Source organism: Bos grunniens, chromosome 14 (genome assembly GCF_055505025.1).
Source record: "Bos grunniens cultivar Pamir isolate PY7600 chromosome 14, Bosgru_T2T1.0, whole genome shotgun sequence".
In the NCBI taxonomy this organism is placed as follows: domain Eukaryota; kingdom Metazoa; phylum Chordata; class Mammalia; order Artiodactyla; family Bovidae; genus Bos; species Bos grunniens.
Genome location: NC_141178.1, coordinates 8,953,944 through 8,966,903, shown reverse-complemented (window position 1 = coordinate 8,966,903; position 12,960 = coordinate 8,953,944). Strand labels below are relative to the sequence as shown.

Below are 12,960 nucleotides of genomic sequence, written 5' to 3'. Positions count from 1 at the left end.
GGCAAGCTACAATCCATGGGGTCACAAAGCGTCAGATACAACTGAGCACGTAGCACATGTGCCTGTCTGTGCGTGTAAACAGCTCTCTAGCTGTCCATGGTATGTTTTATTTGTACGCTGAGAGCAAATATTTTCAACTTAAGAGAATAAAAAGTTAAACTACATTCTATAAATTTTGATGTACTGATAGCAAACTACAGTGAAGGATTTGGATAAACCAAGAAAAAGAAGATACAGGTAAAAATTTTTATATCCCCAGCTCTAACCTTTCCTTAAGGGCAGAAAATATGAATGGAAAGGCAAATTTCATTCCAATTTGATTTAATGCCACCTGCTTCTACTATATGCTTGTTATATGCCATGCCAGATAAAGCTAGTGCTTCCTAAGTTACCTGAATCAAAAGCACATTATCTTAATAAAACATAAACCTATTTAAATGTTTTCTTTCCAACTCAAACCATGCCAAAAGTAACATGATACAATTTATTTCACAGCATATCTGCAAGTGTGGATCACAGTGGCATAAAACCTTAAAACACAAGGTGGCACTATTACTTTAAAAGACCACAGAAAACACTTCTCAGAGGGGAGAGGAAGAATAAGCACCGCGAATATCATCTATGCCAAAACCCCTCATTTTCCTCTTCTGAGGAAAGGAAGATTTCCAAAACAGCATGAAGAAAGATTTCCAAAGGCCTTAGAGTTGGTTAGAAGCTGAGCAGGGACCAGGGACAACACAGAGAGCTCCTTCTATCCAGGCACCTGAATCAAAGCTGGAGCAGATGGGAGCTGGAGTTAATGATGCCAAGCACTACCGGAAAACTGGAACTTTACACTATCTGTAAAACCTTAAGTTAAGCCTCTAAAATACTCATCCAAGAATCTCATTTTTTTTCCCTCATGCTCTGCTTCAATATTACAAAGCAACTGTATTTCCTTTCCAGGACACCAGGTAAAAAACACACAGGATTGTTTTCCCAACATTCTTCTACTATATGAAGTTTTCCAACGGCAGTTTTCCAATGGCATGAGCAATTTTCATTTTACAGCCCTAGTCCTGGAGATAGAACGGCATCAATAAACTCTAATGAAAATGTATGTAAGATGAAAATAGCACAATAACTCAAAAATACACTGTCAGTAAAACTAGAGTCATTCTGGTATAGCAACAGCAAAAACAAATCTGAAGATAAATCTTAAGAGCTGGGAACTAGTGCAGCAGTTGTAAACTTTTAGCATGCCACTGAGACAGCTTAAGCCTCCTCAGCTTTCTTGTTTATAATATAAAGAAACTGAAGGAGATCTCATTCCAGCTCTCAAATTTCAAATTTTTGGAACCCAGTTCTACGTTCTATTTCAGGCTGTTTCTACCATACCAATGAGTTTTCACTGAAGCTGTCTGAGATAAATAAAATACTCCCTATGCTTTTCTAAATTGAAAATATGGGATTTGCTCTTAAGATATCCCAGTAATAAATCTGCATAAAATTTTGCATGTTTTTCTACCAGAGAGTTGTATCTCTCCCAAAGATAAACATCATTAGTTAACTGACTTTTCATTCCTTGGTGCCTCTGGGTGGGCAGGAGTGGGGAGTGGGGTGGGAAGTAGTTCAATATAAGTCTAAGACCCAATTATCTACCCTTGTTTTCAGGTCCCATTTTCTCAAATACTATAAACTCAGTGTTTTCTGCTCCAAAATCCTATTAACACAACAAAGCAGTAAGAAACTTTGGGCATTACTTACGTGGGTGCTTTCTCTGCCAAGCGTTGACTTGGCAGAGAAGTGTTGCCAATCTGCTGACTATAAAAATATACATTTTTTGACACTTTAGCTGGAAAAAGTATGCATTTCAGCTATGCAATAGTTTAGAAGTAACAAAACGTTTGAGAAAGGAAAGCCTTTGTTTTGTTGCCTAAGGGACAAGTTAGAGTGAACAAATTTTGATAGAAAGGAGTTGTATCGTTTTCTAGAACTAAATAGTTGCTACTCTAATAAGATACAGGGGCTTCCATGGTGGCTCAGACAGTAAATAGTCTGTCTGCAATGCAGGAGACCTGGGTGGGAAAGATCCCCTGGAGAAGGAAATGGCAACCCATTGCAGTATTCTTGCCTGGGAAATCCCAGAGGAGCCTGGCGGACTGCAGTCCATGGTGTTGCAAAGAGTTGGACACGACAATGACTGAGCACACACATCTAAGTTATGTATATACTATATACTACTATACACTAAGCAGAGTCAATTCCAACAAATATTTTGTTATGCAAAATTTCTGCCCTTCACTTCTGACCTACAGAAAATAGATGACAGTTATAAGACTATAACAGAAAGAACATATGTCGTTAAGTAGAGAGCTGGTGAATTAGATAACCTCTGCTGCTGCTAGGTCACGTCAGTCGTGTCCGACTCTTTTCGACCCCATAGACGGCAGCCCACCAGGCTTCCCCGTCCCTGGGATTCTCCAGGCAAGAACACTGGAGTGGGTTGCCAATTTCCTTCTCCAATGCATGAAAGTGAAAAGTGAAAGTGAAGTCGCTCAGTCGCGTCCGACTCTTAGCGACCCCATGGACTGCAGCCTACCAGGCTCCTCCATCCATGGGAGTCTCCAGGCAAGAGTACTGGAGTGGGTCGCCAATGCCTTCTCCAAGATAACCTCTAAGATACCATAAAACCTAAATTTCTATGAAGTCTATGAAGTTCACAATAATTACTCAAGAATAAAATTTTACATTAGTACAAGAAATGCTTGACAATTTGCAACTTAAGCAACTTTCAAACAAATTGTCTTAGGTTGAATTTGTTAAGCAGTACACGATGCAGTACTTAAACACAGTGCAAACAATATCATTTGTTGACCCAGCATTCTTCAGGCCTTGTGTTAGGGCTCTGGAAACAGTAAATTATTTAACATTCACAATAACTCTATGAAGTAGGTACTATTTTCTCCTATTGTATACATGGGCTTCCTTGGTGGCTCAGATGGTAAAGAATCTGCCTGCAATGCTGGAGACCCGGATTCAATCCCTGGGTCAGGAAGATCCCCTGGAGAAGGGAGTATCAACCCACTCTGGTATTCTTGCCTTTAAAATTCCATGGACAGAGAAGTCTGGAGGGCTACAGTCCAAGGGGTGGCAAAGAGTCCAAAGGATCAGACACGGCTGAGCAACTAACACTTCCACTGTCATTTCATACATATGAAACTAAGGCTTAGAAAGGTTAAGAATCTTATCCAAAGCCACCACAGTGGGATTAAAATCTCCACCTGACTGACATCAATTCCATGTGCAATTAAATGTACATACTAAATTATATTTACTACTAAATTATAAGATACAAGCTAGTTTAAAAATAAACATTTAAATTCTAGAAAACATTGTATTAATAAAAACAATATTTGAGAATAAAAAGACTGGATTTAAACTTCTTGTTCTTTTTCAAAGTGAAAAGCCCTTTCCTATCTAATTGCATTCCCATAATTTTGATATCATAAACTTATTACATCCAATAAATCAGTTTCCTTATAGCTCTTTGATGATGCAAAATTTCATTCTCCCATTTGTTTTTGTGCAAGATGTCTCACTTACTCCAAATAGCCTAACTAAATAATTATATTTCCACCAAACACCAACTATTTAACACGTAGCAGAGTGAATCTTTCCTTCTCTAAATTTTCATCACAACTAACCAATACATATATAACTACATAATCCTGTTAATTTTCTAGGTTCAAATTCTTCTTTTACCACTTAATATCATAGTTTTTAACCAAAACTGTACATCAGAATCACCTGCGCTCACACTCTTCAGATTCTAAATTAAGTCTGGAATAATATATTTGTAAAAAATATCCTTTTCACACCCCCTTTCCTAGATCCACCCTCCTATGAGAACTGCAGACTGGACATATGCCTATTTTCTTATCTATAAAATGAGGATAAGAAATCCTACTTCACAGGATTACTGTCAAGACTAAATGAGATTTCATATAATCTAAAGCCTAATAATAGGGCTTCCCTGGTGGCTCAGAAAGTAAAAGTGTCTGCCCGCAATGTGGGAGACCTCGGTTCAATCCCTGGGTCGGGAAGATCTCGTGGAGAAGGAAATGGCAATCCACTCCAGTATTCTTGCCTGGAGAATCCCAAAGACGGAGGAGCCTCGTAGGCTACAGTCTACGGGGTCGCAAAGAGTTGGACACGACTGAGCGAGTTCACTTCAAAGCCTAATAAATGTTAGTTTAGGTCCTTTGGCAAGGGAATTCCCTTTTTTTTTCTATTCCCTTCCAATACAACACCTAAGATAGTATTACACATACAGCACTAATAAATACTAGGCGACTTTCATACCCGTCTCTTTTGTGCTTTTGATATCCGAAGTGGCTGATTCTCAAGAACCAAGTTTGAAATATTAACAGCAACAGAATCGATCTAAAGGAAACAAAAAACATTACCAAGTTAAGGAAAAATACCTTTAAGTTATTATTCAAAGTATTAGATTATTAAATTATTATTGCAAATCACATATTGTGTGTCATTCCACAATTCAAATCTGAATAACAGCACTAGATACAATACTAAATGACATGCTTGTATATACTTTCTCTATATTTTAGAGAGAATTTGTCAGGTTCCCAAGAACTTTCCTTATAGCTCTACCAAGACAATGCTTATTTCTGCATGGTTTCCTTCCTTCTCAGAATGCCTACTCCATTCGTATAAATACTTCCTACAAGTGCCAATTCATTCAGCGCGCCACCCTTCCCATCTCTAAATGTTTTACTTTATAGAACATATAAAGTAATATATTACCGTGCTGGCTCAGTTTATACTACTTTCATAACCTCAAAAGTGGGGGCAAAGGCCTTCCTCCATCATAATTAGCCAGAACCTGAGCAGCAATGCTTCTTGACCCTAGTAGAAATTTATTAATTTATAGTTATCATTAAAACATTACAACCAGTCTGAATCATCAAATGACTGTTATATGTTTGCTAAAGAAAACAGATGTTAGACTTATTTACTATCAGGATTAACAGCTAGTATTTTATTACCACAACTATATATTAAGCTAGTTTTTAGGTGACCCATACATGGAACATATCAAAGCCTCTAATAACAAGAGTCAGCAGTCTCTACATCTCTTTGGCCCAAATGATCAAAATGTCAAAATAAGATTAAGACTTCAAAGAGTGAAATAGGATTCTTACAGTTTTTCAGAGGAATGTGCTAAAATTTAACAAACTGCCATACTGAAGGCAAGATACAAAGAAACAACTGGGGAAAAAAAGAGAAAGAAATGACAAAAGAATTCAGATGACATTCTAGAAGAAAACGAGTTTCAGTTAAAATTAAAAAAAGATAATAGTTCAAAGTAGGAGGGGAGTTTGTATTTTAACAGTTGGACAATATGTAGCTTAACAATCAAACATTTTTCACCTTCGAGACCTAGGAAAGAAATCTCACAATTGAAGGGCCTGAAACTAAACTATCTCACTAACAGAAAAGATATGGAGATAATTAGGAATGCCATGACTCTAACAATACAAACATCTGGAAGCATGCCTTGTTACTTGGATTTTAATAAAGTGTGTTAAATGCAAGGAAGGCCAGGATCTTGATGAATGGCAAAAAAACTTCAAGAAAATAAAACTAAGTTCAATACCTGTAAATTAGTATAAACAAGCCATTTTCCCTGTCAACAGCAGACCAAAAATAAACCAAATAAAATTTATTTATGGTAGATAAAGTCTTGGGCTTCCCTTATAGCTCAGTTGGTAAAGAATCTGCCTGCAATGCAGGAGACCTGGGTTCGATTCCTAGGTTGGGAAGATCCCCTGGAGAAGGAAATGGCAACCCACTCCAGTATTCTTGTCTGGAGAATCCCACGGACAGAGGAGCCTGGCAGGCTACAGTCCATGGGGTCCCAAGAGTTGGACCCGACTTAGCGACTTCACTACGACTACTACTACTAGATAAAATCTTGCACAGACATAAGAACTTTTCAACTATCGAAAATGAGAGTGAGATTAGGGAGTCTATGATATTTGACATCTAAAACCCATGAAATAAATTATCACTCTAGATAAAAATTATAACCGAATTCAGTATTTACCTTCTGGAGTAAGACAGCTCTAAATTTGAATTCGGGCTTTGGTACTTAACAGTTGTTATAAATTTAGAAGGAAGTTTTTAATCTCTCTGAATCTGTCTCCCACTTTAAAAATAGGATTATCTACACTTACTTCAGAGGTAACACTGACTAGTGTGTTATTGTGAGAATTATCTGAGAAAATGAATGCAATATGTTAAACAAAGTATGTGGCATACAAAACACTGTGCAGCTATAATGATGAAATACGTATTGGCTAAACTGATGACAGTTAACATGCTCCAATTTACCCAAGAAACATCAGTACATTTCTATTTATTACAACTTGCTCATAAAGCACTTTCATAACTTAAAAAATGATGTCACATTTATTCTATTTCTTAGAAAAATCTTGTGCTTAAACAGCAGTAGTATTTGTATCATATATGTGAAGAATTGATGCTCGAGAAGATTACGTAAATTTGCCCAGGTTCAAATACTACTTAATAGCAATTCTGACACTAGGAGACTGGTCTTCCACTTTCTTTTGGTAAAGCTTCCTCTAGCCCATTTTATGAATCTGTTCATCTTTGGGGCAGTAGACTTTCTTTGCTGACCTTCCTTAAAAAACACACTACCATATAAATCTGATCACAAAAATAACAATGAAAGGTGATGCCTGAACATGACTAAGTGCCTTCTTTCCCTCCGGTTTTACGATTTCATAGTTAACCGTGTAACAGAAGTGGCCGACTGTTTTCCAATGTTGTAGACAAGGAGAAACATTAATTTCACATACTTTACTCTCTTTAGAAGTCAACTTCAACTGATCCAGCTCCTCTCTATGTTTCTGTTCCATTTCTGCTTCTAACTTAGCAACATCTTCTGTAAGTTGCTTCCTCCTCTTTTTGTCATTCCTGGGAACAGCATTCTTCATACTCTGTATTTTGGCTGAAAAGCCACCAAAATCATTACGTCAAAAACCCAGGGATTAAAAGGAAATAAGAAATAATAGCAATAAGGAGATGGTAAGAAGAAAAGGATACAGGAAAAAGGTAATTATGAAAGTAAAAAGACAAATTACAAAACAGACAGCTACAGAGAAGAGTCCAGAAGAAGCCGAGACCCTCTCTCAAAAAAATAATAATAATAATAACATAACCGTGAGTTTGGTATGGGATGAGGAAAGGGCGGGCGGCGGGGAGGAAACTTAAACGTTTAAATCTTTCAACTATCCTTTCCGAGTCCTTAAAACTGAGGTGAGATATTTCGAAACGCACCCATTAGGGTCAAGTGTCGGTTAACTAGGGCAGGAACAGGAAAGGGGGGGCCTGAGTCCAAGGCGGTGGCTTACAAGGGTTTTCAGAAACCCGCACCCCGGCGGCCTCGCAGGATGGGGGAACGTGGTGCACCCGAAGAGAGGAAGCTTTTGAAGGTCGAGGAGATTAAGGGGGTCTGGGATGTAGGTCACTGGCTACCCTGAAGAACCCTAGAAGGGTTCAGAAGTCCCTCAACGTTCCCCAGAACCGACGCGCCACGCTCCCTTCCCTGGGTCCTGGCGACTCCTGGGTTCCCCACTCCCCCGTCACCTTGCAGCTCCTTCTTCTCTTTGCGATGCCGTCTCACCAGCTGCTCCTCTTCATCAAGCTCCTCAGTCAAGACTGCCTCCATGACGGGTAGGCAGCCCAACACACGCGCTGAGAACCAGAGCCACGGCCTAGCGCCTCCTTCCACCTTTCAACCTTCACCCCGCGCGCCATTGGACGCGACTGGCATCCAGCCCCGCCTTAAGGCGGTACAGGAGCGCAAGTGAAGAGGATGCGCGTGCGCACTCCCTTGACCCGCGCTGATTGGGCGGGGCGGCGGGGTGGCTCCGTCAGCTGATGTTTGCATGTGAGCGCTAGTCTATTGGCCCTGACTTGAGGCGTGCAGAGATGACGTAGCTTGAGGCGTGCAGAGATTACGTAGAGAGGAACCGTTTTCGACGTTTGTTTTGTTCGTTAATCAAAACATCTTTCCCTTTTGGTGCCATTGTTCAGAAGAGTTGTTCAAAAGGTAAGAAAGAAAAAACATTTCAACAAAAGCTTGAATAATTCTCATTGGAAATCTTTGTGTTGATTCAGTCAAACAGTAGGGAATTAAGTTCTTTTTCTTATTTTCAAGGTCCTGATACCGTAGGTCCAAAGGAAAACAGCTAATTGAGAAAATGCCGCCTCTTGAAACGAGTATAGCGGTGGAAACAGAAGAGATTGCAAGGATTAAGTATCATATCGCACCAGAGCTTAAAGACCTATGCTTAATGATCAAAATTGCTCTTGTCGGAGCACTTGAAAAGTGTGAGAGAGCTGAGAGAACAGAAATGTTCAAGTCTGATGGGGCACAAAATCGAATTACTGAAGTGAACGCAAAACGAGAAATTTTCACAGCATGCAGAAAAAAGAAAAAGAAAAACAGGAAAAAGAAGTAAAGAGAAGAAGGAAGACCTCGATGACCTGTCCAGGTGATAAAATCTACGCATAATAGGAATACCTGAAACAGAGGACAAAGCAAATGAAGGTCAAACTGTAATTAAGGAACTAACTGAAGAAATATTTTCAGAGTTAACAAACTAGATCTACAAGTAGAAAAGGCTCGAAGGGTGCCATTAAGTTTTAGTGAAAAGAAAGCAGTACCTAGATATATCCTGCTAGTTTTTTTAAATTGGAAGGGTAAAGAAAAAAAGTCCACAAGTATCTCAGAGAAGACAAGCCACTTATAAAAGGATGAAAGTTAGCCTGACCTCACATTTTTCCCTTGCAACTGTAAATGCCAGAAAACAATATCTACAGTTTTCGCTCAGAGGCTCAGTATTATCCTGCTCTTTACGACCCCATGGACTGTCAGGCTCCTTGGACCGTGGGATTCTCCGAGCAGGAATAGTGGAGTGGGGTGCCATTTTCTCCTCCAGAGGATCTTCCCCACCCAAAGATGGAACAGGTGTCTCTTTTGCCTCATTCATTGGTGGCAGGTGGATTCTTTACCACGTGGGAAGCCCATCTATGGTTTTAAGGGAGAATAGTTTTGAACCAATTAGATGTCCTGACAAGTTATTTCTGTACCAAGGCAATTGGAAGCATTCACACATATGCAGAGGCTGAGAAGGTATATCTTTTAAGTACTGCCATTGAAAACTTTGTTAAGTGATGTATTGCAGCCAACAAATAACATGGATTAAAATAAAAAGAGTAAGGAAGCAACGGTATAAAAAAATCGGTGTAAGATTTAGTTAAACAGCCTTAAGGTTACAGTGTTATATAGAATTATAAAACTAAATGCAAACAAATACGTAAACTGGGTCTAAAATTTCAGCTTATGTCTTTATAAGCTTAAAAGGCATGCTAAATGTTCAATATGTAAAAAAAAAAATACTGCTTTATTTTTAGCATGTAAAGATATGCATGTTCTTAAGTTAAACATGTAAAATAAAAGGACTTTGTCACTGTGGACAGAACCTGTAGAATAAAGGCATATCAAATGTTAACCTAACAAAATGGGAAAACCAGTAGTACAGTTTTATTTCCTCTAGTTTTAATTATAGGAGTGGGGAAGTAGCAAATTTGTAATGCTAATACTAGTAGTGTAAAAAGAAACTTTATAAATCATTGATTGGGGTGGTAGTGGATTGAAACCTTATTTAAAGTACATCTTGCCTGTGGAAAATCAGTACCTACTGCTTTATGTAGTAGATCATTGTAGGTAAATTTGACAATAAATGCTACAAATAGGACATATTCAAATTGTAGGGGAAGTGGTGAAAAACAGCAAGGAAGCATTAAAATTGGCATAAAATAGATTGATACAGGTACTGCTGAGTTACCACACTCAAACTGGTTAAATATTCCTATTTTAAAAGATTGAAATTGGGTCAAAAATCGATCTATAATCCTGGATACCCACATTTGTAGAAAACCGTAAAAGAGTTTAAAGGTAATGAAAACAATGAGTTATAAGGGAGCAATATTTTTATTAGACAACTCAAGCTATAACATATTTATAAAATATACTGTACAGTTAAGATGCTTTATGCGGTAGATAACATGGCATTCATTGTAAAATAAATGTTCAATGTCTTCCTATGAGTGATAGCTTTACTGATGTATACATGTTTTTAAAAATTGTACATTTATAATTGGTACACTTTATGTACTTAGAATTAGTAAAGTAATCCTTTAAAGAAAATACACATCGCAAAAACTGTTAGACTGTGACTTCAATACTTAAACCATTTAGTAAGCCAAATAAATGAAAAGTTGAGATAATTAAGTAAATAGTTTAGAGGTGTATGTGCATTTACATTATTTTCAAATTGTCCTGAAACATTTCTAAGTGATCTTATACTAGGGTGCAGAGAAAACTTTAATGTATTTCTAGAAATCACAAATTATCACATTACAAAAAAGCCTAGGAGCTAAGTTAAATGCTGAAAAATAACATATTTGAAAATTTTTACTGTTATGAAATAGATTATAATAAATGGTGATAATTTAGGAACTGCAACAATAAGAACATTATGTGTTGTATATTCTGGGATGGATGTACAAAAGGCAGGGAGCTAGGAAGGAGAATACTAGGTGAAGAATGGCATATGCACCTAGGAAAGACCTAGTTACTGAACTTTGTAAATTTTGCTACCTTCCAATTCTAAGTAGTGGATTTACTTCAATATAAACTATTCTAAGTGCCACAGTTAACTTCTTGTTCAATTGCTAACTTGTTCAGTTACAACGCCATGGACTGCAGCACACTAGGTTTCCCTGTCCTTCACTATCTCCCAGAGTTTGTTCAAAATTCATGTCCTTCGAGTCATTGAGGCCATCCAGCCATCTCATCCTCTGTAGCCCCCTTCTCCTCCTGCCTTCACTCTTTCCCAGCATCAGGGTCTTTTCAAGTGAGTCAGTTCTTTGCATCAGGTGGCCAAAGGATTGGAGTTTCAGCTTCAGCGTCAGTCCTTCTAATGAATATTCAGGACTGATTTCCTTTAGGATGGACTGGTTTCATCTCCTTGCAGTCCAAGGGACTCTGAAGAGCCAGCTCCACAATTCTAAAGCATCCGTTTTTTCAGTGCTCAAGCCTTTTTTACGGTCCAGTGCTCACAGTCTGTAATGACTACTGTAAAAACCATAGTGGCAGATTTTTCACAACTGAATTTTACTATAATGAATTCTAAGGACTTAACAGGTGACTCTTTAAAGAAAGAGAAGCTAAATTCTCAACCCTCACCACCAACCTGCCCCTCTCCCCATCACTGTTTTGTTATTCCTTTCTCAGACATCTATATAATTCTTCTTGCTCTACAATCTATTGAAAAGTATCCTCCTCAGAAAAGCAGCGTGAGCATTGCCTGGGAGCTTGTTAGGAACGTGGTACATCAAGGTAACAGTGGCACAGATTAGATTATGAACTGTATTATTAAGCATCTATAAAGCTCAGTCCACACAGTGCATTGTACATTATGAACATTTAGTAAGTGTTAAATAGTGTTAGAATCTAGAAACAGGTTCGTTCAAGCAGTGTTATTGTATGAGAGATTTTGTGATTAAACTAGGCTGTTGCAGCATCCCTCTTTAAATCAACAGTTTGGGCTCATTTTCTAAATATTTCAGATGAGAACTAGTGCTTCTGCTTTTCTTTGTAAAGAGGGAACACAAGGAAAACTTACTGAGCAATCCAAATTTAAAACGTTGAAGGCGTCCAATTTAAAATGGTAGGAAGACAATTTCCCCAGTGGTCCAGTGGTTAGGAATCCACTTCCCAATGCAGGGGATGTGGGTTTGGTCACTGGTCACGGAACTAAGATCCCACATGCCACACCCACATGCCACAACTACTGGGTGTGCGTGCTCACTCAGCCCACGCACAGAGAAGCCCGAAGAGAAGTCTTTGCACTGCATTGCAACAGGAGAAGCCGCCACACCGCAACAAAGACCCAGAACAGCCCAAAAATGCATAAAAAAGATAAAGGAGAATGAAAGAATGAACCTTTCTCTAGTAAATAAAATAACCATGAAGTAGATTGAAATTAGATATTTCAAGGTTTCTGAATAAAATACCCATTTACAGCAGCTATATATAATTGATAACAGGTAGATAAGAGCATTGGTGATAATTGTAATAGTAGCTTTAGTAAGTTACAGGACTTTTTGACTCGTGAATGATCTATTCCCCTGAAGGCAATATAACACCTTTCTGTTAGCAATGGAAAACCAGACCAGTGATGCTCAAATTTAAATATGCAAACCAGTTGCCTGGGAAGATCATGGTGGTGGTTTAGTCACTAAGTCGTATCTGACTGTTACAACTCCATGGACTGTAGCCCGCCAGGTGCTTCTGTCCATGGGATTCTCCAGGCAAGAATACTGGAGTTGATTGCCATTTCCTTCTCCAGGGGATCTTTCCGACCCAGGAATCAAACCCTGGTCTCCTGCATTGCAGGCAGATTATCAACTGAGCTATGAGGGAAGATCATATTAAGATGCAAATATTGATTCACTAAGTTTAGGGTAAAGTTGAGATTTCTTGTGAGTCCCTGTGGGGTGTTGTTGCTGCCACTTTGAGTACCTACCACACTTTCAAGAAGAATAATAATAAAAACTATGTTGTATCTACTGTCCATGAAAATGAGGCTCAAAAAAGGTAATTGGCTTAAGACCACATAGTAAGTATCAGAACCAAATGTGACCTCAAGGTCAGTTTATACCATCTATACAATCCTGTCTTCATCCATACTACAACACCTACGTAGAAGATTGTTGTGAGGAAAAAATTCACATAATGAATAAAGCTCATTACTTCAGGTAAGGTACATAGTTCAGAAAATATTGGCTCATGGAGGGGAA

At 38.4% G+C, this 12,960-nt stretch overlaps 1 protein-coding gene and 1 long non-coding RNA gene across 9 annotated transcripts in view; one reads left to right on the top strand and one right to left on the bottom strand.

The window, feature by feature from the left end:
• OTUD6B (OTU deubiquitinase 6B) overlaps positions 1-7,797 on the bottom strand; it is a 33,710-nt gene extending 25,913 nt beyond the window's left edge. For all 8 annotated transcript variants that reach the window (XR_015140478.1, XR_015140476.1, XR_015140477.1 and 5 more), the window contains exons 1-3: positions 7,675-7,797; positions 6,885-7,036; positions 4,345-4,425 (exon numbers count right to left, since the gene is read on the bottom strand). Coding sequence is in view for 5 of the 8 variants with exons in the window: in XM_086335909.1 (XP_086192035.1) it covers positions 4,345-4,425; positions 6,885-7,036; positions 7,675-7,756 (315 nt within the window). In the remaining 3 variants the exon portion in view is untranslated. The remainder of the gene's footprint in view (positions 1-4,344; positions 4,426-6,884; positions 7,037-7,674) is intronic.
• Positions 7,798-8,040: 243 nt separating this feature from the next.
• LOC147359017 (uncharacterized) lies at positions 8,041-10,387 on the top strand. Its single transcript, XR_015140479.1, has 2 exons — positions 8,041-8,140; positions 8,249-10,387. It is a non-coding gene; the product is annotated as an uncharacterized LOC147359017 (long non-coding RNA).
• Positions 10,388-12,960: the final 2,573 nt, after the last annotated feature.